This window comes from Mauremys mutica, chromosome 8 (assembly GCF_020497125.1).
Source record: "Mauremys mutica isolate MM-2020 ecotype Southern chromosome 8, ASM2049712v1, whole genome shotgun sequence".
NCBI classification, from domain to species: Eukaryota; Metazoa; Chordata; order Testudines; family Geoemydidae; genus Mauremys; species Mauremys mutica.
Genome location: NC_059079.1, coordinates 69,833,768 through 69,861,471, shown reverse-complemented (window position 1 = coordinate 69,861,471; position 27,704 = coordinate 69,833,768). Strand labels below are relative to the sequence as shown.

General features: G+C 47.3%; 1 protein-coding gene across 4 annotated transcripts in view; it reads left to right on the top strand.

Moving 5' to 3' along the window:
- Nucleotides 1-27,704, top strand: part of ATF6 (activating transcription factor 6) — a 401,392-nt gene that overhangs the window by 92,266 nt on the left and 281,422 nt on the right. For all 4 annotated transcript variants that reach the window (XM_045028792.1, XM_045028791.1, XM_045028790.1 and 1 more), the window contains exons 8-9: nucleotides 18,368-18,553; nucleotides 20,927-21,018. In XM_045028792.1, coding sequence (XP_044884727.1) covers nucleotides 18,368-18,553; nucleotides 20,927-21,018 — 278 coding nt within the window. The remainder of the gene's footprint in view (nucleotides 1-18,367; nucleotides 18,554-20,926; nucleotides 21,019-27,704) is intronic.

Sequence of the window (27,704 nt, the reverse complement as noted above, 5' to 3'; positions counted from 1 at the left end):
CCAGGCCCCTCAGCTGAAGAACCAACTAGTTGTTTGGTGTTATCTTTTTTTTTTTTTAAATCCACCTGCTTTAATACCAGTGACTTCAGAAACATGTAATAAAAATCTAGTTCTTTGGAGCAATAGATAAATTTGCAACTCCCTCTTCTCAGAGCACTGTGCTCCTGTTAGAATATGGACACTGTGTAATATGTCCTGTTGTTAGTGTTGCTGATGTTGCAGTATTGTTAATGCTGCTAGTGTTGCTGTTCTTAGAGCTCCAGTGTCAACTGCACTAGCAGAAAGTGTACAGTGTGGATTCAGCAGACCTCAGTGTTGTTCACAATCATAGAATCATAGAATCATAGAATCTCAGGGTTGGAAGGGACCTCAGGAGGTCATCTAGTCCAACCCCCTGCTCAAAGCAGGACCAAACCCAACTAAATCATCCCAGCCAGGGCTTTGTCAAGCCTGACCTTAAAAACCTCTAAGGAAGGAGATTCCACTACCTCCCTAGGTAACCCATTCCAGTTCTTCACCACCCTACTAGTGAAAAAGTTTTTCCTAATGTCCAACCTAAACCTCCCCCTCTGCAACTTGAGACCATTACTCCTTGTTCTGTCATCTTCTACCACTGAGAACAGTCTAGAGCCATCCTCTTTGGAACCCCCTTTCAGGTAGTTGAAAGCAGCTATCAAATCCCCCCTCGTTCTTCTCTTCTGCAGACTAAACAATCCCAGTTCCCTCAGCCTCTCCTCATAAGTCATGTGCTCCAGCCCCCTAATCATTTTTGTTGCCCTCCGCTGGACTCTCTCCAATTTATCCACATCCTTCTTGTAGTGTGGGGCCCAAAACTGGACACAGTACTCCAAATGAAATGATAAGAAAGACCACAGGCTTGGTTCCCTGGCAAAGGCACTCGGTCAGGTTTATTGTTGACAAAGCACAGTCCTAGTGCCCCATAGGAGCTACATATACACTAACACATGTATGCCCGCAACAGGGTATCAGCTCAATCAACATAACATGATGCTGTCCCTTAGGCTTGCACAAAGATGCGCCTCCTATGACTTCTCCTTTTATACATTGATACAAAAAGTTCCATATTACACTCTAGATATTGTATGCAATGTTGCAGCTTTGTTGGTCCCAGAATAGTCCATTGAAATGTGTTAACTACTTACGCTAAGCAATCTCTTCAAACCTTGTATTTAGCAGTGACACTTTGAGTTAGTTTCCTAGATCTGAAGAACTCGGTGTAAGCTTGAAAGCTTGTCTCTCTTACCAACAGAAGCTGGTCCAGTAACAGACATTACCTCACCCATCTTGTCACTCCAGATGTTGTTAGTTACCACCCTTATACAGTAACTCCTCACTTAATGTTGTAGTTATGTTCCTGAAAAATGCGACCTTAAGGAAAATGATGATAAGCAAATCCAATTTCCCCCATAAGAATTAATGTAAATGGGGGGGCGGTAGGTTCCAGGGAAATTTTTTTCACTAGACAAAAAACTATATATATTACACACACACTCAGAGTATACATTTTAAACAAACAATTTAATACTGATTGTGAAGCTTAGTTGAGGTGGTGAAGTTAAAGGGTGGAAGAGAGTGGGATATTTCCCAGGGAATGCCCAGGTGGTTCTCAAACTTTTGTACTGTTTACCCCTTTCACATAGCAAGCCTCTGAGTGCGACCCCCCCTATAAATTAAAAATACTTTTTATACATTTAACACCATTCTAAATGCTGGAGGCAAAGCAAGGTTTGGGGTGGAGGCTGACAGCTCATGACCCCCCATGTAATAACCTCGTGACCCCCTGAGGGGTCCCGACCCCCAGTTTGAGAACCCCTGTGCTAAATGATGAACTAACACTGGGCTGAGCCCTCAAGGGTTAACACATTGTGAGAGGCTACATTAACAACACTCTACAAGGCAGCAGGAATGGAGGGGAGGGGAGATAGCATAGCAGACAGAGACAGACACACACCTTGTGTGTGGGAGAGAGAGAGAAATGCACACTGCCCCTTTAAGTGAGCTGACCCACTCTTAAGTGCATTGTCTTTGTAAGTGGATCAGGAAGTTGAGACAGCAGCTCAGCAGCTGCTGCCCCAGGATCTCTGTATCTCTTGTATGCCCCCACCCTGCTCTATATGGAGAAGAAGGGGTAAGCGGGGTGTTGGAGCAGGGGGGATGGGGACACCCTGACATTAGTCCCCCTCCCCCACAGCAAGCAGGAGGCTCTGGGAGCAGCTCCAAGGCAGGGGGCAGGAGCAGCGCATGGCAGCGGGGGAGGGATAGCTGCAATTGCTAGCCTGCTGGGTGGCTGCAGCACAGGAAACTTAGGGGAGCAGGGAGCTGATAGGGGGAGCTGATGGGGGGCTGGCGGTCCACCCTGATTCCAAGCCCCCACCAGCTAGCTGCAACAGGCTGCTCTTCCTGCAAGCAGTGGACAAAGCAGGTGTCTGCCAAAGGGCCTTAGAAGGGAGCATTGCACAACTTTAAATGAGCATGTTCCCTAATTGATCAGCAATGTAACAGCGAAACAACAACAGCGTTAACCGGGAGGACTTTAAGTGAGGAGTTACTGTACCTTGAACCTGCTAGTTAAGAGAAAACATCCTTATCCATTATCTGGTAATCTCCTCCTTATTGTTTTGAGGAGTTGGTATGTTTTTGTACCATCTCTTAGGCATGTGTTTATGTAGTTACTTGAGAGAGCTGTGTGTTTTTTGTACCGTTCTTTCCAGTCTGGAATGTGCTTACTTGGTTTGCTGACACCTGGTGTGTTACTATTCTAACCTACTCTGGTTCATACTTTTAGTTATGTCTGTCCAGCAAGGCCTACAGGCCTAATGGTACATTACATGTCTAGCAGTGCAACTTCTCACTGCTACAGTATATGCTTCTGAGCCCTTTATCAAGGATGTTCTGCTAAAATATATGTTATAGAATTGGTGGTGGGGGGAGTTTTATGGCCTGTATTATACAGGTCAGACTAGATGATCACAAGGGTCCCTTCTGGCCTTGGATGCTGTGAATCTATATAGTTATTCCTAACTTCATCCAGCATATCCTAGTCCATCTGTGTATACAAAACTGTTGCCAATTTGGAACCAAATTAATGACTGGCTCAGCAGATGACAGTCCATTTTAGGTGGGGTTTTGCCTGTTTCCACCAGTAAAAAAATCTACAATTCTTAGTGTTGAAGTAGAGTTAGGTGCTAATCTGATAGGTAGCAATCTGAAGAAATGGTATGAGAGGTCAGACCCACAACACTTTTGTATGTTTAATGAGGAAATGGACCTTTTCTGGTACCGTATTTATCGGCGTATAACACGCACAGGCGTATAACACGCACCTTCATTTTAAGGGGGAAATTTCAGGAAAAATTTCAGGGTGCGGCGCCTTGGGAGGGGGCGGCGGGCGGGCCGCGCCGTTCGCGGGGAGGGGGGCTCGGGCCGGGCCGCTCGGGAGGGGGGCGGGGGCTCGGGCCGGGTCGGGCCACGCCGCTCGGGAGGGGGGCAGGGGCTAGGGCCGCTCGGGGGGGAGGGGGGACGGGATCTCGGGCCGCTCGGGAGGGGGTCGGGGACTAAGGCCGCTCGGGGGCTCGGGCCGGGCCGCGCCGCTCGGGAGGGGGGCGGGGGCTAGGGCGGTGCTCCGCGGGTTAGGGCCGCTCGGGGGGGGGGGGGACGGGGACGGGGTCTCGGGCCGCTCGGGAGGGGGGCGGGGGCTAAGGCGGCTCTGGCCGGGCCGCTCGGGAGGGGGGCGGGGGCTAGGGCCAGGGCCGCTCGGGGGAGGGAGGGAGGACGGGGTCTCGGGCCGCTCTGGAGGGGCGCGGGGGCTAAGGCAGCTCGGGCCGGGCCGCTCGGGAGGGGGCTAGGGCCGGGCCGCGCCGCTCGGGAGGTGGGGGCTCGCGCAGGCCGGGGCTCGGGGCTCAGGCCCCGCCGCTGGGGGGGGGGAGAGGGCGGGGGCTCGGGCCGCTGGGGGGGGGCTAGGGCCGCGCTGCTCGGGAGTGGGGCAGGGGCTAGGGCGCCGCTCCGCGCCGCTGGGGGGGGGGCGGCGCTTTTCTTTTCTGCCTGGGGTGGTTATATCGGCGTATAACACGCACACATCATTTGCCCCCTATTTTCAGGGGAAAAAAGTGCGTGTTATACGCCGATAAATACGGTACATAAATGTCAAATAGTATTATTTTCTTATTGCTAATATTTCAGGAGCTTTGCCCTGGGGGACGCTACCAGTACCAATAAGTAGGCACTAAAAGGGTTACATGTTTTTTGTGACTGTAGCATGAACCAGATATGATGGTTACAACTGCACAGATGTAGCTCTCATAAGAACATTCTAACAAATTTCTTTGTTTGCTAGTCTAAGTAGATGTCCCAGGATAAGGAAAACATTGCAGGACTTCCTCTTTTGTACTCTAGCAACATAAGCTATTAACAAATTAATACTCAGCTCTTCAGATGAATTGGATTGGAATGGAATAAGATCAGCTGATAGTAAGTTCAGTGTGTGAAGGCAGAATACTGTGCTTCTCAGCTCCCATGCTTTAGTAATAAAGCTCACCAACAGTAAGAAAGTGACAGCCTTTGAGTGAAACCAAACAAGAAGAGTCAATCGTTTGGACAGCAACACATTTAATTCCAGCGGAGAAATGGGGAAGAGGTTTGAAAAAACAGCCATACCTATTGCATTTAGATGTTATAATGATCTGACCAAACAGTTGGCACATGAGGGAATACAATATGCATGTGTTCCCATAGGGCCTTGTGGTTAGTATTCTGAACTGCCATGTAACAGACAGGGCTTCAGTTCTACCTCCCAGCCTTTAGTCTTTAAAAAATGTAAGCAATTGTCAGCAACCTAAAACAGGTACAGCAAAGGTCTCTTATTTCAGAATTTTAGGCTCTGGGCTGTGTTCATACATTTCTATGAAAAATAAAAGCCTCTTGGGGAAGTTATACATTACTGCTGAGTTACATAAGAGAGTATGTTTGACTTGGGTGGAAAAAGCAATATTTATACAGCTTTGTACTTATCCAGCTTAGAGGCATCTCCAAAAGTATCGGATTCTTCATAAACCAGCACAGAAAGCCAGCGCACGTAAAGTTGGACGGTCTTGTCTTTTAATGTGCCCATTGTCTTTTCCATACGAGGGCCTAAAACTCTGTGTGGGGGTTTCTTTCTCTTCTGTTATGTGACTAGTACATGTCTTGCTAATGCTTACAAATGAGTAATAGCTGTCTCATTTTTTCATGGGATAACTCCCATGAGATGGTAAACCCAGCATTATCCAAAGTAATTCCATAGGAAGCTTAGTTCAGGTTATCTGAAAAGTTAGTTCTTTGAGTACTTGCTCAGGTCGATTTCATTCTAGGTGTGCACACACCCATGTGCATGGTCATCAGTCTCATGGATCCAGGGAGGGGATGATGGAGGCCAGGAAAACCATGCAAAACTTCAACTTCTTGAGAGACTGGTTGATGCGATGCAGTTCCAGGATGGGTCTGAGGCCTCCTTTTGCTTTCGGGATTAGGAAGTACCGCGAGTAGAACCATTTCAATTCATGTCCCAAGGGACCTCCTCTACTGCCCCCAGGTACACAAGGTTCTCGACTTCCTGCTGTCGGCAAGAAGGAACTGAGACAGTGTAGGCTGGTGGCACCTGAAATACCAGCTCATGAGTGCGGCACTCCAGGTGGCACCTTGGCCGACCCTATGGCTATTGCTAAGGCAAAAATCTCCAATGACTGCACACATGGGCGTTCACACACCTAGAATGGAATGGACATGAGCAACACATCTCGAAGAACAACAGTGACAAAAGATGGCTAACCATTTTTCCCATAACTCGTTAGCAGAATAATTGCCCTGTGGGTCATTCCTACCACATTATGTGGGAGTGGTAGTGAGCACATAGTTAAGGCACTGCCAGATGTCATGTGTTAGGGGCTTAAAATTTGCTCAAAACAGTATTATTTGTAGCACTAATTTGAAATGGCAACTTCAGTTTGTAAAGTGCTTGAATTTTGTAGATAACTTGGAAGATGAGAGGACAATATGAGCCTAGTTGTTAGTGTTGTAAAAAAACACTATTTAGGGGGAAAACTTTCCCACACTTATTTTGGACTTCTTTTAAAAGCAAATATACAAGACATATGACATTATATGTAACTCTTTAATATGTGGTTGAGCAGTTAATTCTAGTGTTTAAGTTTTGGCACGTTCTGAATGTCTGCTATGAGTCAGAAAATTACTGCATAGTTCAGAAAAAAAACCTTTGAAGTGATAGCTCATCTCAATTGATTGGACTCTTCCAGTTGGTATGCATACTTCCACCTTGTCATGTTCTCTGTATATATAACTATCTCTTGTCTGTGTGTTCCATTCTATGCATCCGAAGAAGTGAGCTGTAGTCCACGAAAGCTTATGCTGAAATAAATTTGTTAGTCTCTAAGATGCCACAAGTACTCCTGTTCTTTTTGCGGATACAGACTAACACAGCTGCTACTCTGAAACCTGCATAGTTCAGCATATTCATAAATGATCTGGAATATGGGATGTTGTGAGTTAACAAAGTTTGCAGGCTATGCAAAATTACTCAAGATAGTTAAGTCCAAAGCAGACTCTGAAGAGTTACAAAGGGATCTGACAGAATTGAGTGACTGGGCAACAAAATGGCAGATGAAATTCAGTGTTGATAAATGCAAAGTAATGCACGTTGGAAAAAATAATGCCAATTATACATACAAAATGTACGTTAAGAAAGAGATCTTGGAATCATTGTGGATAGTTCTCTGAAAACATCCGCTCAGTGTGCAGCAGCAGTTAAAAAAGCTAAAAAAAGGTAAGAACTGTTAGGGAAAGGGATAAATAATAAAACAGAAAATATAATGCCACTATCTAAATCCATGATACATCCACATCTTGAATACTGAATGCAATTCCATTCATCCCATCTCAAAAAAGATAAATTAGAATGGGAAAAGGTGCAGAGAAGGGAAACAGAAATGTCCGGGGTATGGAACAGCTTCTATATGAGGAGAGTTTGAAGAGACTGGGACTGTTCAGTTTAGAAAAGAGATTATTAAGGGTGGATATGCTAGAGGTCTATAAAATCATGACTGGTGAGGAGAAAGTTAATAAGGAAGTGTTATTTACTCCTTCTCATAACACAAGAACTAGAGGTCACCCAAAGAAGTTAATAGGCAACAGGTTTAAAACAAACACAGTGAAGTACTTCTTCACACAATGCACAGTCAACCTGTGGAACTCGTTGCCAGGGAATGTTGTGAAGGCCAAAAGTATGAGTTCAGAAAAAGAATGAGATAAGTTCATGGAGGATAGATTCATCAATGGCTATTAGCCAAGATGATCAGGGACTTGACCCTATGTTCTGGGTGTGTCTCAAATGCTGACTACCAGAAGCTGGGACTGGACGATGGGATGGATTAGTCAAAATTACCGTGTTCTGTTACTTTCCTCTGAAGCACCTGGTATAGGCCACTGTTGGAAGACAGGATACTGGGCTAGATGAACCATTGGTCTGACCCAATATGTCTGTTCTTATGTTATTGTCATAGGCCTTGTAACATGGCAGGATTTGCTGCATAGGAGTTAAGATGAGACAGTGTTTCAGACAAGTTGTTATGACTGGGATTTTCAGCAGAGGACTTCAGGGTCACAATATTTCCTGCAGGGGAAGAGATTATTCAGGTCCTTCTATAATAATTTGGATTGACTGCAAGGAGAAGGCACTCCTGCAGTAGATTCACAGGGAGGATCTGCTGCTACTTTTTGTTTCAGTGTCAAGAATGGCTTGATAGCTGCTGCTTTTCTGTGGCTGTAGGTTTAGTCATGGCAGGCACATAATCTATTCCTGGATGGATTTTGAATGCAATTTGTTCCTTTATAGTTAAGAGCACATTCAGCAGTCAGTTCAACAGAGCTCCATTAAAGCCCTTTTACCCTGCTGCATGAAATCACTGCCCACTCCTCCCAACCCTTATATAAGTGGTACCTCAGTGCAGTAGGAGTCAATCTATAACCTAGTGGTTAATCTGCTACCTTGCAGCAGACCCTGCCCTTAACCTTTTGGCTAATACTATATGCTACTATCTGGCAAACTAGAGTTCAGTTCCTATTCCTGATAATAATACTTTCCATTTGTATATTATCTTTTATTTAAGGTTTCAGAGTAGCAGCCGTGTTAGTCTGTATCCGCAAAAAAAACAGGAGTACTTGTGGCACCTTAAAGACTAACAAATTTATTTTAGCATGAGCTTTCGTGAGCTAAAGCTCACTTCTTCGGATGCATCCGAAGAAGTGAGCTTTAGCTCACGAAAGCTCATGCTAAAATAAATTTGTTAGTCTTTAAGGTGCCACAAGTACTCCTGTTTCTTTTATTTAAGAGTCTTAATGTCCGGCTCTATTCTGAGAAGTAATTATGAAAATGGATAGCCCTGTAGCTTAGTTGTTAGTATTCTGTGCAGAATGTAGGAAGCCCTACAATGCTCAAACCACTGAGTTATCCCTCCCCCTGTTGAAATTAGCATCTAAATTAGCTGTTACCCCTCAAGAATGAGATCTTGGAGTTATCATGAATAAGTCTCTGAAAACATCTGCTCAATGTGTGACGGTAGTCAAAAAAGCTAACAATATTAAAACCATTAGGAAAGAGATGGATAATGCGACAGAAAATATCATAATGCCACATATAAAACCATGGTATACCCACACCTTGAATACTGGGTGAAGTTCTGGTTGCCCCCAAAAAGATGTATTCAAGTAGGAATAGGAAGAAGTACAGAGAAGGGCAACAAAAATGATTAGGAGTATGGCACAGCTTTTGTACGAGGAGAGACTAAAATGACTAGGTCTGTTCAGCTTAGAAAAGAAATGGCTAAGGGGGGATATGAGACAAGTCTGTAAAATCATGAGTGGGTGGGAGAAAGTGAATAAGGAAGTGTTATTTACTCTTTTCACATAACACATGGATTAGCGGTCACCCAATTAAATTAATAGATAACTGGTTTAAAACAAACATAGTATTTCATCATACCATGCACAGTCAACCAGTGGCACTTGTTGCAAGGAGATGTTGTGAAGGCCAAAATTATAAATGGGTTCAAAAAGGAATGAGATAAGTTGATGGAGGGTAGATCCATCAATGGCAATCAGCCAAGATGGTTAGGGATGCAACCTCATGCTCTGGGTTTCCCTAAATCTGTGACGGCCAGAAGCTGGGACTGGATGACAGGGGATGGATCACTCAATAAATTGCTGTGTTCTGTTCATTCCCTTTGAAGCACCTGGCACCATCCACTGTCAAAAGAGAGAATACCGGGATGGATGGACCATTGGTCTGACCCAGTATAGCCATTCTTATGTTTTTAAATTGGTGAGTGAGTGAGTGTGTGTGTAGATCTGTAAGATGCCTCCATGGTGAACGTTGCTACTTATTTCCCTTTACAAGCTTGATTTTTTTGTTCCTTTTTAAAAGGAATTCAATTAGAATTTTTGAGCTGTGGCTAGTGGACAATTTTTGTCTAAATGCGAAGTAATTTGGACAAACCATTTGAAGGTGAGGGAGCCAGGAAAAATTGCTTTCACTTATGTTTGGAATTTGTTTTGTACATTTTTGATCTCCTGAACACCTTGTCTAAGGACCTTTAAATGAGAGCTATCAGAGAATATCAGGGTTGGAAGGGACCTCAGGATGACTATGATATTCTATGATTCAATTCTGTGATCTAGTCCAACCCTCTGCTCAAACCAGGACCAATTCCCAACTAAATCATCCCAGCCAGGGCTTTGTCAAGCCTGACCTTAAAAACTTCTAAGGAAGGAGATTCCACCACCTCCCTAAGTAACCCATTCCAGTGCTTCACCACCCTCCTAGTGAAAAAGTTTTTCCTAATATCCTCCCCCAACCTAAACCTCCCCCACTTCAACTTGAGACCATTACTCCTTGTTCTGTCATCTGTTACCACTGAGAACAGTTTAGATCCATCCTCTTTAGAACCCCTTTTCAGGTAGTTGAAAGCAGCTATCAAATCTCCCTTCATTCTTCTGTTCTGCAGACTAAACAATCCCAGTTCCCTCAGCCTCTCCTCAGAAGTCATGTGCTCCAGCCCCCTAATCATTTTTGTTGCCCTCCGCTGGACTCTTTCCAATTTTTCCACATCCTTCTTGTAGTGCGGGGCCCAAAACTGGACACAGTACTCCAGATGAGGCCTCACCAATGTTGAATAGAGGGGAATGATCACGTCCCTCAATCTGCTGGCAGTGCCCCTAATTATACAGCCCAAAATGCCATTAGCCGTCTTGGCAACAAGGGTACACTGTTGACTCATATCCAGCTTCTCGTCCACTGTAACCCCTAAGTCCTTTTCTGCAGAACTGCTGCCTAGCCATTCGGTCCCTAGTCTGTAGCAGTGCATGGGATTCTTCCATCCTAAGTGCAGGACTCTGCACTTGTCCTTGTTGAAACTCGTCAGGTTTCTTTTGGCCCAATCCACTTAATTTATCTAGGTCCCTCTGTATTCTATCCCTAGCTTCCAGCGTATCTACCACTCCTCCCAGTTTAGTGTCATCTGCAAACTTGCTGAGAGTGCAGTCCATGCCATCCTCCAGATCATTAATGAAGATATTGAACAAAAACGGCCCCAGGACCGACCCTTGGGGCACTCCGCTTGATACCGGCTGCCAACTAGACATGGAGCCATTGATCACTACCCATTGAGCCCGACAATCTAGCCAGCTTTCTATCCACCTTATAGTCCATTCATCCAATCCATACTACTTTAACTTGCTGGCAAGAATAGTGTGGGAGACTGTATCAAAAGCTTTGCTAAAGTCAAGGAATAACATGTCCACTGCTTTCCCCTCATCCACAGAGCCAGTTATCTCATCAAGTCAGGCATGACTTGCCCTTGGTGAATCCATGCTGACTGTTCCTGATCACTTTCCTCTCCTCTAAGTGCTTCAGAATTGATTCCTTGAGGACCTGCTGCATGATTTTTCCAGAGACTGAGGTGAGGCTGACTGGCCTGTAGTTCCCCGGATCCTCCTCCTTCCCTTTTTTAAAGATGGGCACTACATTAGCCTTTTTCCAGTCATCCGGGACCTTCCCCGATCGCCATGAGTTTTCAGAGATAATGGCCAATGGCTTTGCAATCATATCCGCCAACTCCTCTAGCACCCTTAGATGCAGCGCATCCAGCCCCATAGATTTGTGCTCATCCAGCTTTTCTAAATAGTCCCGAACCACTTCTTTCTCCACAGAGGGCTGGTCAACTCCTCCCCATGCTGTGCTGCCCAGTGCAGTAGTCTGGGAGCTGACCTTGTTCATGAAGACAGAGGCAAAAAAATCATTGAGTACATTAGCTATTTCCACATCCTCTGTCACTAGGTTGCCTCCCTCATTCAGTATGGGGCCCACACTTTCCTTGACTTTCTTCTTGTTGCTAACATACCTGAAGAAACCCTTCTTGTTACTCTTAACATCTCTTGCTAACTGCAACTTCAAGTGTGATTTGACCTTCCTGATTTCACTCCTGCATGCCTGAGCAATATTTTTATACTCCTCCTTGGTCATTTGTCCAGTCTTCCACTTCTTGTAAGCTTCTTTTTTGTGATTAAGATCAGCAAGGATTTCACTGTTAAGCCAAGCTGGTCGCTTGCCATATTTACTATTCTTTCTACACATCGGGATGGTTTGTTCCTGCAACCTCAATAAGGATTCTTTAAAATACAGCCAGCTCTCCTGGACTCCTGTAAGATCTCAGGAGTACTTGTGTACCAACTTGAAGGAAGGGAAGAGTGTATTTGTGAAGTTATTTGTCAACATCCTTCTTGAATTGTTGACACCAGATCTGGACATAGTATTGCAGCAGTGGTAGTACTAGTGCCAATTTCCAAATACAGAGGTAAAATAAACTCTTTTCTTCTACTTGAGATGCCCCTGTTTATTTATCCCAGGATGGCATTAGCTTTTTTGGCTTTTTTTCAGAATCATTGCTTCCCAGAATAGAGTCCCCCATCCTGTAAGTTCTTTATTCCCAGATGTATACATTTACATGTAGCCATATTGAAATGTATACTGTTTGCTAAGCGATCCAGATTGCTCTGAAGCAGTAACCTGTCTTCTTCATTATTTACCACTCCCCCAAATTTTTGTTATCAGTGATGATTTTATTTTTTCTTCCAGGTCACTAATAAAAAATGTCAAATAGTGTAGGGCCACTGGAAACAGACCTGCCCAATGTTCATCTCTCATTTACAGATACATTTTGAGACCTATCATTTAGACAGCGTTTAATCCATTTAATGTGTGCCATGTTAGTTTTATATTGTTCTAGTTTTTAATCAAAATGTCATGCTGTATCAAGTCAAGCACCTTACAGAAGTCTACATATATTACTTCAACACTATTACATTTATCAACCAAACTTGTAATCTCGTCAAAAAAAGATATCAAGTTAGTTTGACAGGATCTGTTTTCCATAAGCCCATGTTGATTTGAATTAATTACATTGCCCTCACTGAGTTCATTATTAATCAAGTCCCTTATCAGCTGCTCTATTATCTTGCATGGGATCAATGTCAGGCTGACAGGCCTATAATTACTTAGGTCATCACATCTATCCTTTTTTAATATTAGCACATTTGCTTTCTTCTGGAACTTCTCCAGTGCTCCAAGACTTATTGAAAAATCAATATTAACTCTCCAGCAAATGCCAGAGCCAACTCTTTTAAAACTCTTGGATGCAACTTATCTGAACCTGCTGATTTAAAAATGTCTGACTTTGCAGGATGTTAAACAGAAGCTACTAGAGTTATTAGTGGAATAAAAAGAGTGTTATCATCATATGATGAGACTGCATCACTTCTGTTCCCCCCCCAAATAATGAACAGAAATTTGTATTGAACATCTCACCCTTTTCTGTATTATTATTGATAATTCTACTATTTCCATCTAATAATGGAGTAGTACCTTTGTGAGGATTATTTTTGTTCCTAATATATTTAAACAATTCTTTCTTATTGTTCTTAACTCTGTTGGGTGTAGATTTCTCCTAGTGTTCCTTCAGCAGCCAACATAGCAGAGACACTGGAGGGAGGCTGATGCATCTCTGGTGTTATCTACAGAGTAAAAGTGTAGAGCTTAAGTAGCTTAGGTGCCTGATCTGTGTTTTTCAATTCTTGCCAATATTTGATTTTCTTTTAAATTTAATCTTAACTCTGAATTTTGTGGGTTTCTCATAGCTGTTTGATAAATACAAAGTTCTTGTGTAAGGATTTTAACCTTTCTTTACAAAAATACTCTCAATTTTGGCTTATCAACATTTTTTCTCACTCTGAAACATTCTCCGAAGGGAAGGAGTAGAAGTGCTGAAGTTTGAGACATCTAAATTAAACTGGCAGATATACTGTAATAAATAATCCTGCACAGGTCCTGGGGGATAGTCTGGATGGGGCCCTGTCATAGGTCTCACCCCCACTCTGAACTTTGGGGTACAGCTGTGGGGACCTGCATGAACACCTCTAAGCTTAACTACCAGCTTAGATCTGGTCTCGCTGTCACCATCCAGATTTCTGAGTTATCTGGAAAACTCTCTTCCCCCCCCAAAACCTTCCCCTCCCTGGGTAGCCTTGAGAGGCTCCTCCACCAAGTCCCTGGTGAACATTGATCCAAATCCCTTGGATCTTAAAACAAGGACAATTTAACCATCCCTCCTCCTTTCCCCCACCAATTCCTGGTGAGTCCAGATCCAATCCCCTTGGATCTTAAACCAAGGAAAAATCAATCAGGTTCTTAAAAAGAAGACTTTTAATTAAAGAAAAGAAAAGTAAAAGAAAAAAACCTCTGGGAGACAGCATACCAGCTGATCTCACAGACAACAGATTTAAAACACAGGATGTTCCCCTGGGCAGAAACATTAATACACACAAGAATACCCAATTTGATAATTCCCCTAATTACACAAAAACAAGTTACAAAAGAAAATAAACATAAACCTATTTATTCCTTTCGAAAATTTACTACTCTGATAAGAGGCTGGTTCCTTGATCTTTTTCACTCTGGCTGAAACTGAAACTGACTCTAAACAAAGGAAACTTCCCTCCTTCCTTTTGAAACATCTTGTTCCCCCATTGGTTCCTCTGGTCAGGTGTCAGCTAGGCTAGGTGAACTTTTTAACCCTTTGCTGGTAAAAGAGCCATTAACCCTTAACTATCTGTTTATGACAGGCCCCAATCTATTTCCTCTAACTTCCAGGATTCCAGACCTTTTACCTAAATACATAGACATTTAATGTTTGTTGACTGAAATACCGTGTGGCTCATAGAAACCAGAACTACTGTGTGAATGTGGAATATGTTGTATCTTACATCTCCAGTATAATACCGATTATCTGAACTCTGGGTAGTTGAAGCTCTCTCAGCCTCCAGACCTTATCATACGCCTTGCTCATCTAAAACCTGTTTTCTTAAAAGGCTTTATACGCTTGCAAAATTGAATGTGTTTTGCAGTATCTGAAAAGTTTCATCAATGCCCAGAAAAATGTTTGTGCACAAAGCTCAATGCTTACAGAGAACATTAAAAAACAAAACAAAACAAAAAAACTAACCAACCCCAACCCCCCCACAAAGAAGTTGGAATAAGTACAAACAGCTTCATTTTCACAGGATTATGTCAGTGGCAGCAGACTAGCCATATTATAAATGATCTTTACAGAACGCAATTAGATCAGCAGGGAGCGAAGCCAAATCCTTAGTGCATTGTAGCTTGTTTTCTTGGTCTTTGTAACCCTGCTGTAATATCATGAAGAAGAATAGTAGTGAAATGTTAGCCATGTGGCTTCTTCAGAATGATAGAATGACTGTCAGTGTCTGCAAGGAAAATTAGCTGCAAATGCTGCACAGCAGAATACTGTAGTTATGAGACAGTTATCTGCAGGAAGAAAATTTAGAGGAAAGCTGACACAAATAACCTCAACTTTGTCTCTTGTAGTTGCCGCAACCAAAGCTGTCTGGCTTGCAGAGTTTATGGACTCTGCTATTCTTTTATCATTCTACTGATTTTCACAAATCCCTACTCCCAAAATTATTCAAATTATGTTCCTTTTTAATAAACCAAACTCTAACAGTTGTAAGCTACTAGTGTGTCCATTGTTAGGCTATTGGAGTAGTCCTCAGGTGTATGAAAACAATTAGCTTTCAGTCTTGTGTCTCCAATGCACTCCAGGCCAATACAAATACAGTAACATCTTGCTTAACATTGTAGTTATGTTCCTGAAAAATGCTACTTTAAGCGAAACGATGTTAAGCAAATCCAATTTCCCCATAAGAATTAATGTAAATAGGGGGGGTTAGGTTCCAGGGAATTTTTTTTCACCAGACAAAAAACACTATATATATACACACAGAGTATAAGTTATAAACAAACAATTTAATACTGTACACAGCAATGATGATTGTGAAGCTTGGTTGAGGTGGTGAAGTTAGAGGGTGGAAGAGGGCGGGATATTTCCCAGCGAATGGCTTACTGCTAAATGATGAATTAGTGCTGGCTGAGCCCTCAAGGCTTAACATGTTGTTAATGTAGCCTCACACTCTACTAGGCAGCATGAATGGAGGGAGGGGAGATAGCATGGCAAACAGAGACATGTGGGGGAGAGAGAGAGATGTGCATTGCCCCTTTAAGTATGCTGACACCATTCTAAGTACATTACCTTTAAAAAGTTCAGGAAGTTGAGACAGGAGCTGTGGCCAGCAAGCTCTCTCTGTCCTGAGCCCTGTCATGTCCCCAGCCCGCTCTATATGGAGAAGGGGTAAGTGGGGTGCAGGAGTAGGGGGGAGGGGGACACTCTGACATTAGCCCTCTTCTTTCCCCCTCCCTTGCACAGCAAGCATGAGGCTCCCGGAAGCAGCTCCAAGGCAGAGGGCAGGAGCAGCACATGGCAGTTGGGGGAGGGACAGCTGAACTGCGGGCAATTAATAGCTTGCTGGGTGGCTGCTGCACAGGGAACTTAAGGGAGCGGGGAGCTGATAAGGGAGCTGACGGTCCACCCTGTTTCCAAGGCTGCTCCCCCCCGCCCCCCCCCAAAGCAGTGGACAAAGCAGGCAGCTGCCAAATAACGTTACAAGGGAGCATTGCACAACTTTAAACGAACATGTTCCCTAATTGATCAGCAAGGTAACATCGAAATAATGTTAACCGGGACGACTTTAAGTGAGGAATTACTGTATAACAACACCACACACCCTGTTGTGGTTTATTGGAAGTTGTTCCTTATCTTTAACTATGTGTGTCCATAATAAAGCAAGAACACAATTCCCATTCCTAGGCTATGCAGAAAAGAAACTCAATGTAAGATTTAAGGCAGAAGTAGCAAACTAGCTCCAGATAATGCTAGTGTGGACCATGACTGTTCTTGTCTTTAACAGGGTGCTTTCAGGTCAGCTTAGGTCTCAAATTTATATTCTTTTATTAAATTGATCAATGGAAATGTTTCTGTGCTTGGTTTTATTCCAGTGGAAGCAGTGTCCAGTGTCAGATTGAGATGTTGAAAGAGAAGGTGCTGGAACAAACTGATAAATTAAAGAGCAGCAAGGCCTCCATTCTCATCTTCCTTGACCTTTGACATGGTCAAGCACTCTGTACTTTTTAAAATCCTGTCCTCTGTTGGCTTTTCCTGCTTCTCTTCCTGCCTGTTCAATCCCTCCTTTGGCAACTCATTTGGTTCAGTAAATGGGCCTTTGTGTAAATGAGAATCAGACTCAGAGTTTGGAAGGATAAATTCTTAGGCTTTAGATTACAATGTCACGGGCTCACAGATCGTGCCCACCCATGGCCTCGTGCGGTCCGTGGGGGGTGCCTCTTTCAGTGAGACAGCCCTTCTCGGGGGTCCACTGTCTCTCGGGGTCAGGCCCCTCCACCTCCTGGAGCCGCACCTCTCTGAGCCTTAGCACGTCTGTCTTTCGCTGTGGGCCCCCTCAGGGAATCCACGCGCTCTGGACCCCCCGGGCCTCCTCATCCCTGAAGTGGTTGATGAAACCCTGTTCTCTAGACCGGAGTGACTCTCAGCCAGCATAAAACAGGAAGGTTTATTGAGAGTTGAACACAGCACAGGAAACTCTCAGGGCCTCAGGCCTGGCCTCCCTCAGCACAGCACATCCCAGTTTCCCCTGCATCCAGGTGGGCTCTACCTGCTCCCCCTCTCCAGCCCAGGCCCCCCTGCTTCCCAACTGGGCCTCCGATATCCCCAGCCCCAAGCCCCGCCTCTGTCCATTGTCTTCTCTCCAGGTAAACAGGGTCGTAAACAGGATGGCCTGGGTCTCCTCTCCTCTCAGCCCTCCTCTGGCTGGAACCGGCTGGTCGGGTCACCGGGGTCCTCTCTTCGCAGCCCATTGTCCTCCCACTGGCCAGAACCGGCTGTGACTCCTGAGCTGGGTCTCCGGGTCACCAGGTCACCAGTCGCTGGGGTCTCCATCCTCCAGGCCATCGGCCGGGGTCCCAAGTTCCCTCTCCGGTCCTCTGTAACAACAAACTCTCTCTCCCCTCACCTTGTTAAACCAGTAATACCCGGGTACACTGAGTCCCACTCCCTCTGCATGCAACCCACTGGAAAACACAGAAAACCCAAGAAAACCCCCCACTTCATCACACAATAGGAAAAAACTTCCCCTGCAACACAGTGCAGAGTTGTTGCCTGCAAACCCAAGAGTTTATTTACCAGTGCCTTGTTCAGTCCAGTTTTAAATAGCTTCTGAAATAGTATCCCAAGGGGACTGGTAGAAATCTCATAATTTGAGTTAATGTCGCTATTTACAAATTTCCTGACACTGAGCCTACATTTTCTTTAGTTTCATTCTATTGCTCTTCATCCTCCCGATACCACCGTGCACAATCCTGTTTGCTTGATTCTCATTCCTGTTGGTTACAATATGCTGTAGTGCATATTATCACTGTAGTTGATAACTCTTAGTCAAGATTTTTACAAACTGTGTATGTTAAGTTCTTTACCTTTCCTCATAAATTGGTCCCTGAAAATCATTTGCTGCACAAGCACAGCAGTTGTCCTGCACTCCTATATATGGTGGGTACCAGTTTGTGCCAAGGAAATATGAAAGAGTACAGGTCAGAAAAGACAAGAAATTGGGACATAATTCTTTCATTCCTTCTGTGATCTAATTCTTGGGGGTATATCCTGATAAGAGACTAGATGCTGTGGTGATGAACACATTAGTAACTTCTGGATAGAAGTGCTCAGTTGACTGAAAAAGTAGCAGAGCAGAAACTGTGTATGAGATGACCAATGTGCTAGTAGGTTAGGGTTCCCTATTTTAACCAGACTGCTTGGTCCCCATCTAGATTAACATCCTGAGAAGACAGCAACGCATGATCAAAAACCGGGAGTCAGCCTGCCAGTCACGCAGGAAGAAGAAAGAATACATGTTGGGGCTGGAGGCCAGGCTGAAGGCTGCCTTACTGGAGAATGAGCAGCTCAAGAGAGAGAATGGCTCACTGAAGAGACAACTGGAGGAATTGGTGTTAGAGGTAAGAAGTGTTTGTGGAAGGACAAAATCCATGCAGTGCTTTGCTTAGAACAGCATGGTAATGAACTTGTGTTGGTATAGGCATCATAATGGCACGTGCCAACAACTGGGGGGCAATAGGGATGGCTGTTATGGACCTCTATCTGCTATTAGCTTAAAATAATGCACATGTTCATCATGTTCCCCCTTCCTTTTCTCTCACCTGCTGGTCTGGAGCCAGAGTCCCCATGTCAGCATGCTGTCCAGATACACTGCTAGATGCATCATTTCTGAATTACATTTGTTTACTTACCCAACTAATTACCATTGTTAATTAAATTGACATTTGAAGGAAACTCCACACTAAATTAAGTGATGTGCTTCTCACATGCAGTTATGCTCCCTCCATGCCACCATTCAGAATTGTTGGCATAGAAGCCTAGAGTGATGCTAGAAGGGTCCACTGTGATCATGTGCTTGATCCTATATAACATAGGCCATAGAACTTTAACGGGATAAGTCCTAGAGCATATATTTTTAGAAAAATACCCAATCTTGATTTTAAAATTGTCACCCCATCCCTATGCTGCTCTTTGTTCTTTCCCCATATGCCTGGGAGGGTGTTTCTGCTTCTCAAGCAATAATTGCATCAGAAAAGAACCAAGTGACAGTCCTAGTCGGTTTCCCTTTATTCTCCTGCTTGGGCATGCTGTGTGCAGGAGCAGCACTAGCGGGAGCCTCTGCTCTCGCTGGCATGGAAGAAGGGAGCAACGATCTGAAAGGGGGTTCCAAAGAGGATGGATCTAGACTGTTCTCAGTGGTAGAAGATGACAGAACAAGGAGTAATGGTCTCAAGTTGCAGAGGGGGAGGTTTAGGCTGGATATTAGGAAAAACTTTTTCACTAGTAGGGTGGTGAAGAACTGGAATGGGTTACCTAGGGAGGTAGTGGAATCTCCTTCCTTAGAGGTTTTTAAGGTCAGGCTTGACAAAGCCCTGGCTGGGATGATTTAGTTGGGTTTGGTCCTGCTTTGAGCAGGGGGTTGGACTAGATGACCTCCTGAGGTCCCTTCCAACCCTGAGATTCTATGATTCTATGATCTGCAGGACAATTTCAGGATTGCAGATTTCTGTGGGATAGCTTCCAAATGTTAACCCCGCTACATAATTCCCATTATAATTCACTTCAGTTTCCTCTAGCAACTGTCTGCGGAAAAGAGATTATTCCGGAGACTTCCTTAAACACCTCCTTCTCCATCAAGGTGTCTTTATTTCAGATCAAATCCATTAAAGGTGACTAAAAGAGGGGCTGAAAAAGCAAGTGTTAGACTGGCCTTCGTAGTATTTAAATGTGTGAAGAAGGCCTGAAAAACTCTCCCTTTCCTCAATTTTTTTCACTTAAAAAATATCCAGGCTTGTCTTCCCTGTTATACTACATGCACCTCATTCCTGGAGCACCCAGTGTTGTGGATTGGGAACTCATAGCCTTAAATGTAAGAGCTAAAGTAGTTGAATCTTAAATCAAAGAGCTTTTCTTCTACTGATTGACAGGCATTTGAGCTACACGAAGCTGATTAAAAATCACTTCCCCTTCAATTAGAAGCGGGAAAGAAAGGAAGAGTAGACCCGTGGTCAGGATACTACCTGAGGCATAGGCTTTGTCTACACTACACATCTTTTAATGACATGTCTGGATCGTTACAGCTGTGCTGCTAGAAGTCGTGCAGTGTAGCTGCTGTTTGTTGGCTCTCCTGCTGACATAAAACTTCCACCCCCAACAAGTGGCATTCATGCTGTTTACTCTGGTGTTTGTCATGGGAAAATTGTGGGATTTTTTGGGGTGGGGGTGAGGTTAACACCTCTGAAAGATAAAAGTTTTGTCATTCAATTGCCAGTGTAGACACAGCCTTAGGAGAAATGGGTTCAATTCCCGGCTCTGCCACAGACTCCCTGATGGCCTTGGGGAAGTCACTCTGTACCTCATCTTTCCATCTGTACAGTGGGGATAATACTACTGCCCTGTTTCAAGGGGAGGACTAATATATTACAGACTCAGGTGTTCAGATACTATGGTGACGGGAGACAGATAAGAGCCTTAGATAAATTTATTAGTGTTAATTCCTTGTTGTAAACTATTGGTTCTCCAGTTGTCCATAGAAAATTTGGGTAGATGGGACTTGAATGCAATGTAAAAGAGGTCTAGATTTATTTTTAGAAAGGTCTGGCTGCATTCATACATCTTTATGAAAAAAGGGGAAACTCATTTTTATCTCTGCAGTTTTATGCTCTGCAAGTCATCCTTAATATAAAAGGCAACAACAGGAGTTAGTGTCTGAAATGCATTTGTGTTTTCAAATCCTCACTTACACTGAGTATGTGCTCTGTCTCCCTGTTTAGAACCAGAATCTTAAAATCCCCTCTCCAAAGAGAAGAGCTGTGTGTGTGATGGTGATATTGGCCTTTGTAATGTTGAACTATGGCCCATTCAGGTAAGCTACCTTCAAGCCCCTTCATCCTCTCCCTACAACAATAGAATTAATTATTGATTTGAATCCATAGCCTTGGTTATCTGCCCTCCTCCCAGTTCATTTCTACCTAGATCTTTAATACGGTCTGTCTGGTGGTGGGAGGCCATGGGCTCACAGCATGGTTTTTTTCCTTTGCCATCTTCCACACTAAGAGGGCGCCTTAATAGCTGACATGTTACCATGGATAATAACAGAGTGAATGATACTGGGGGGGTATTCCACCTCCCCCCCCAGTATCTTCTTTCTCCACTCTCTCAATTTTTGAAAGTTGGAGAAGCTTTGAAAAGTAATAGTGGAAAAAGGGACAGGGAGGACCTCTTGATATAATTTACTCTCTTGCATTCAGTGACAAAAGGGGAGAAAACAAATCCCAAGTTTCAAAATGATTTTTATTTTTCAAAAACAAGTGAAAATCTCAATTAAAAAAAAAAGAAAAAAAAGACAAGTTCTGACAAAAAACGTAGTTTGTGAAACCCCATTTTTCCCTCTTTTTGGTCAAAATAAAATCCAGTTGTTTCTAGCTCCCTTACTTTGATATGATCAGTCTTAAAATTTGTCTCTTCTGTCAGCGTGTCAGCATCCCTTTCAGTTGAGCAAGTGGAGTTAGTTTAGAAGCAAAAATATTACTTCTGAGGGCATTCTGCACCAAAAAATTAAAAATTCTGCACACAATATTTTAAAATTCTACAAATTTTATTTGTCAGATAAATGTGGAGGTTCCAGCATGGCACTGGGGAGCATTGGCTGCACAGAGGTGGGAGATCACTGTGCAGCCGCCTCCCCTCCCCCCGCATCCCCGGTACATGGGCTCAGCAGTGAGGCTGCACACAACCCTGACACAGGGCAAGGACCGGGCCTGCCTCAGAAATACCCCAGGGTTCTTCCTCTCTGTGCCAGGTGCACCAGATGTGGGCAGGCAGGCTCTATCCAAGTGTGGAGGTGCTTAGTATGGGGGATCCAGATGTGGGTTGAGAGGGTTCTGTGTGGGGAAACCTGAGTGTGGGCAGCTCAGGGGGGGATCCATTTGTGGGGGGATCTGGATGCACAGGGGCTTGTTGGGGGGGGGTTCTTGGTACAATAGTAATGGGACTCTGCAGGGTGGGGGTCTAGGTGAAGGTGGTTGGGGCTAAGCAAGGGGGGTCTGGGCATGGGGAGGATAGAGCTTGGCAGGGGGGGTCTGGATATTGGGGCTTAGTTGGGGGTCCAGATGCTGGGGGAGTACTCCATGTGCAGCTGGTTGGGGCTTGGGGTGGGGAGCCGTGTGTGGGTGGCTCGTCGGGGTGGTCCAGGTGAAGTGGGGTTCATCAGGGGGGTTCTGAGTGTCAGGGGGGTGAGGCTCAGCAGGAGGGTCTGCGTATGAGGGGGTCTGGATGCATGGGGGAGCAGGTCCCTGTACAGGGATTCCTCCCTTGCAGCTGAGGAGCTATGGGTGCAGGAAGTGGCAGGGAGTTTGCAGAGCTTCGTGCATCTGGGGGAAGAAATCTGGGAGTGAATCTGACCCAGCCCTGGATGCTGTGCACGGGAAGAGGAAGTCCCATCCTCCCCAGCCCAGCCAGGACTGGCAGCTGAGCCCGGCACAGGGTAGGAGCCACTAGAAGGGTCTTCCCCAGCCCCCCGCCCCACAGTGATTTACCTCTCTGCCAGCTGCCCATGGCACCCAAAACATACTGCTGGGAAGGAGCACATGACCGCTCTTGTGGCTTCCCTTTGCTTTCCTATCAGGAAGTCATTTTTCTGCAGGGAAGTAAACAAATCTGTAGGGGATATACATTCTGTGCATGCACAGTAGCGCAGAATTGCCCCAGGAGTATATAATAATGTATTTGTTCTACTATCATGGAACTTTTGTCTGGCTCTTTGCTGCTTCTCCATAAAGAGTCACAGTAGGCATTGCTTAAAATTGTGAGTTTCTCTTGTTTCCCTCCTCCATCATGGGCACATCCCTCATTACAGAAGGGCCAGACTTCTGGATATGTAAGTTATAGTCATAACTCTGTTTAGCCTTTTCTGACAATCTGATTTACAAAGTTCCCATCATAATGGGAAAGCAATGCTGCAGAGAGAATGTTGTGAATTCCCTTTGACTGACTAGTTGCCTGTGGACCAAACAATGTCCAGTTGAACATAAAGCATATACACTAATGCTTTTTAAGCTGGGAATTGAAATTAATGTAGATAGCCAAGGGAGCCAGGGAAGGTCTTTTAGTAGAATACCCCGTGGGACACAGAGTGAGGGATCGGGAAAGAACTCCACTCCCTCCCAGGTCTATTATAAATAAATCTTTAGCATAATGGGGACAAAAACAGAGGTTTGTTTTTTGGGTTTTTTTTTTTATTCTGGGATTACATCCCTGTTCACTAAACCTGGCTTTGGAAAGTAGGGCTCTGTCCTTTGTGGAACTCCTTCCTGCTCCCCAGGTGGAGCACTACAATAGACATTCAGTTGCTGTATACTGTATGTGCCCGTTCAGTACATGAAGAATCACCCTTAATGTAAGAGAGAGAGATTAGAAGAATCTGGATTCTTCTTCGAGTGATTGCTCCTATGCATTCCAGTTAGGTGTGCGCGCCGCGCGTGCACGGCATCTCGGAACTTTTTTACCCTAGCAACTCCGGCGGGCCGGCTGGCGCCCCCTGGAGTGGCGCCGCTATGGCGCCTGTTATATACCCTAGCCGGCCCGTCCGCTCCTCAGTTCCTTCTTACCGCCCGTGACGGCAAGTTGGAACTGTGGAGTGCTCTCTGTCCTCCACTACCCTAGCTCTCGCTAAAGGTTTTTTGTATATAGTTCGTTCATAGTACGTGTAGATAGTTGTTATAGTTAGTTAGTTAGGTTTTAGTGATAAGGTTAGGGGGGTTTCCCCTCCCTTTCTTCCCCCGGTGCGGGCTCATGCCCAAGGCACCGGGCTTTAAGCCCTGCGCGATCTGCCAGAGGTCTATGCCGATCGGGGACCTGCACAACGCCTGTCTTCGTTGCCTCGGCGAAGGTCACCGGACAGACAAGTGTCCGATCTGTTCCGCCTTCAAGCCGAGAACGCGTAAGGAGCGGGACAATAGACTTAAGCAGCTCCTCATGGAGGCGTCGCTGCAGCCCCCGGCACCGGCCACGCCGGCACCGAGAGCCTCATCGGCGCAGAGCGCACCGGCTGCTCCGAGCCGCTCCGGCACCGCGGCACTGCAGCCTGAGCCAGCAACTGCGAAGACCCGGCACCGCTCCCTTTCGCCTGCTAGGAAGCACAGGCTGGCGAAGGCGATCGCTCAGTCCCGCGCTGAGGACTCAGCCAAGACTATTGCGCCACCTGCGACTCCCGCGGTGGCCGTGCACCAGGCGGGCACCGGGCCGTTGACTCCGGCGCCGCAAGGGCCGTCGAGTCCGGCACCGCCACACTCCCCGGCACCGTCCGCGGTTGAGCCACGACTGCCGTCGACGCCGGAGACATTCTCCGTGGCGCATGAGCTGATACAGCTCGTAGAGGCACCGAGCCTCCGGCCCCCGGCACCGCCGGTGCGGGCTGTCGCGTCCGTAGGAAAGCCGGCGATGATGATCCGGCCGCCCTCCACGGACCGCCGACACAAACGACGCTCCCGGTCCCGCTCCCGGTCCCGACGAAGGTCGCCATCCCGTCGATCCCGATCTCGGCGCCGCTCGCCGTCCCGGTACCGGTCGCCATCCCGACGCCGGTCGGAGTCCCGGTACCGTTCGTCATCCCGGTACCGGTCGGACTCCCGGCACCGATCCAGGTCCCGATCGCCGTCGCGTCGGCACCGCCAGAGGTCTCAGTCCCGGCACCGTTCCCGGCACCGCGACTCCCGCAGCCACTCCCGGCACCGCAGATCCCGCTCCCGGTCGAGCTCCCGGCACCGGTCGAGCTCCTGGCACCGCGGTGGCCGACGGTCTCGATCACCGTCCCGGTACCGGATGGACAGGCACCATTCCTCGGCACCGTCTGCGGACAGACTGCCGCCTTCGGCGGTACAATCCGTCAGCGCCTCAGCGCCTCCTTGGCCATCCCGCCCAGCATCGGTGGCCTCCGGCGCTGGCAGCAACGCGCACCTGCCACCGACCCCACACGGCGAACCTCAGGGGGCTCAACGGTGGGGCTTCTGGGTTCCCTGGGCCCAGTATGAAACGCAGGGCGTACCGTTTCCCCTGAGACACTCGGCCTCCGAGCGCAGGGTCCCCGAGGCAACGGTTAGCCGGCCGGCCCCTTCGCCTCGACGCGAGCCCTCCGTTCCGCCGGACCACCAGTCCTCCATGCAGCACGACCCAGCCGAGGCGCAGTCAGCAGCCCCTGCGGCGGAGGCCGTCGTGCAGGGCTTGTCCTCATCGTCCTCCCCGGACGAGGCGGTAGCCGGTGCTTCAGCCAAGGAGCCGCCGCCCATTGACCTGAAGGCCCACCAGGACCTGCTTCGCCGGGTGGCGACGGCCATGGATCTCCCAGTAGCGGAGGTCCAGGAGGACGAGGACCCCATTACCAACGTGGTTGGCGCGGACGCTCCCGTGCGCATAGCGTTGCCCTTTGTGAAGACAATCCAGAAAAACGCCACCACGCTCTGGCAAACACCCGCATCCATCCCTCCCAAGGCCCGCGGGGTTGAGCATAAATACTCAGTTCCCCCTACGGGCTATGAGTATCTTTATACCCACCCGACCCCGGACTCGTTCGTCGTGCAATCGGTTAACGACCGCGAGAGGCACGGTCAACCTGCCCCTAAGTCCAAAGACACCCGGCGCATGGACCTGCTTGGCCGTAAGGTCTACTCGGCAGGCGGCCTACAGATGCGCATCGCCAACCAGATGGTCCTCCTCGCCAGGTACGTCTATGACATCATGACGTCCCTGGCGAAGTTCACAGAGCTCCTGCCATCAGCCTCCCGCCAGGAGTTCGCGGCGATGTTGGATGAGGGAAGGAGATTATCTAGGTCCTCCATCACGGCCGCCCTCGACGCTGCGGACTCCGGAGCTCGGACCTTAGCCTCCGGCGTGTCGATGTGGCGCATCGCCTGGCTGCAGTCCTCCACCCTGCCACCGAAGGTGCAATATACACTGCAGGACCTGCCCTTTGACGCGCAGGGTCTCTTCTCCGAGAAGACGGATTCCCGGATCCAGACCCTAAAGGACGGTCGCGTTGCCATCCGCACCCTGGGGATGCACACGCCGGCGACACAGCACAGGTCTTTCCGGCAGCAACCCTCCCGGCCCTTCTACCAGCAGCGCTATCGACCGTACAATAGCCGGCGACCGGCTCAAAATCGCCGTCGTCCTTCCGGCAATCGGCGTAGCCAGGGCCAGGCCTCTTCCAAGGCCCCTCAGGGGGCCAAGCAGGCCTTTTGATGGGACGCTCGAGGACGGCCCATCACTCTCCCTACCGGATCCTTCCCCTTTATTTTACAACCGCATTTCCCATTTCTTTTCGGTGTGGTCCCAATTAACAACAGACAACTGGGTGCTTCAAACAGTCCATTCGGGATACCGCCTTCAATTTGTTTCGCCCCCACCTTCCCACCCACCCTCCCTGTCCCTCTTCAGGGACCCCTCTCACGAGCAAGTCCTCTTACAAGAGGTTCAGACTCTGTTGAGCGTGGGTGCCATAGAAGCAGTGCCTCAAGACAGGCGGGGCAGGGGATTCTACTCCCGTTATTTTCTCATCCCCAAAGCGAAAGGGGGGCTACGTCCTATCCTGGACCTTCGCGAGCTGAACAAGTACCTGCTCAAGCCCAAGTTTCGCATGGTCACCTTGGGGACCATCATTCCCTCTCTGGATCCGGGAGACTGGTTTGCCGCCCTCGACATGAAGGACGCCTACTTCCATGTCGCGATTTATCCTCCTCATCGACGTTACCTCCGGTTTGTGGTCAACAACGCACACTACCAGTTCGCCGTGTTGCCATTCGGGCTCTCCACCGCACCGAGGGTCTTTACCAAATGCATGGCGGTGGTTGCCGCAGCCCTCCGCCGTCGTCGGATACATGTCTACCCGTATCTCGACGACTGGCTAGTTCGCGGACAGTCTCAACAACTGGTGATGGGCCAGTTGACAGACATACTGTCCGTCTTCCGACGGCTCGGTCTTCTCATCAACACCGAGAAGTCCACCTTGATCCCGTCGCAGCGGGTAGAGTTCATTGGAGCGGTCCTCGACTCCTCGCTAGCCCGGGCTTGCCTACCTTGATCTCGACACCAGACGATGGTCTCCCTCATCCGGGACCTCGTCTCCTTCCCGACCACGACGGTGCGCTCCTGCCTCCGCCTCCTGGGCCACATGGCATCATGCACCTACGTCACCGCGTACGCGCGGCTTCATCTCCGCCCATTCCAGACTTGGCTCGCGTCGGTGTACCGGCCGCATCGAGATCCCATCGATATGGTGGTCACAGTCTCCAGGCCAACACTCGAGTCCCTCACCTGGTGGCTCGACCCGGAGATTGTCTGTGCGGGAGTCCCGTTCCATCCTCCTCGCCCGTCCGCCACTCTGACCACGGATGCCTCAGCGCTCGGTTGGGGAGCTCACCTGGGCGACCTTCACACCCAGGGCCTGTGGTCGCCCCAGGAGCTCGCTCTGCACATCAATGTCCGCGAGCTGCGAGCGATCCGTCTGGCCTGTCGCACCTTCTGCACCCACCTGCAAGGCCGCTGTGTGACAGTGTT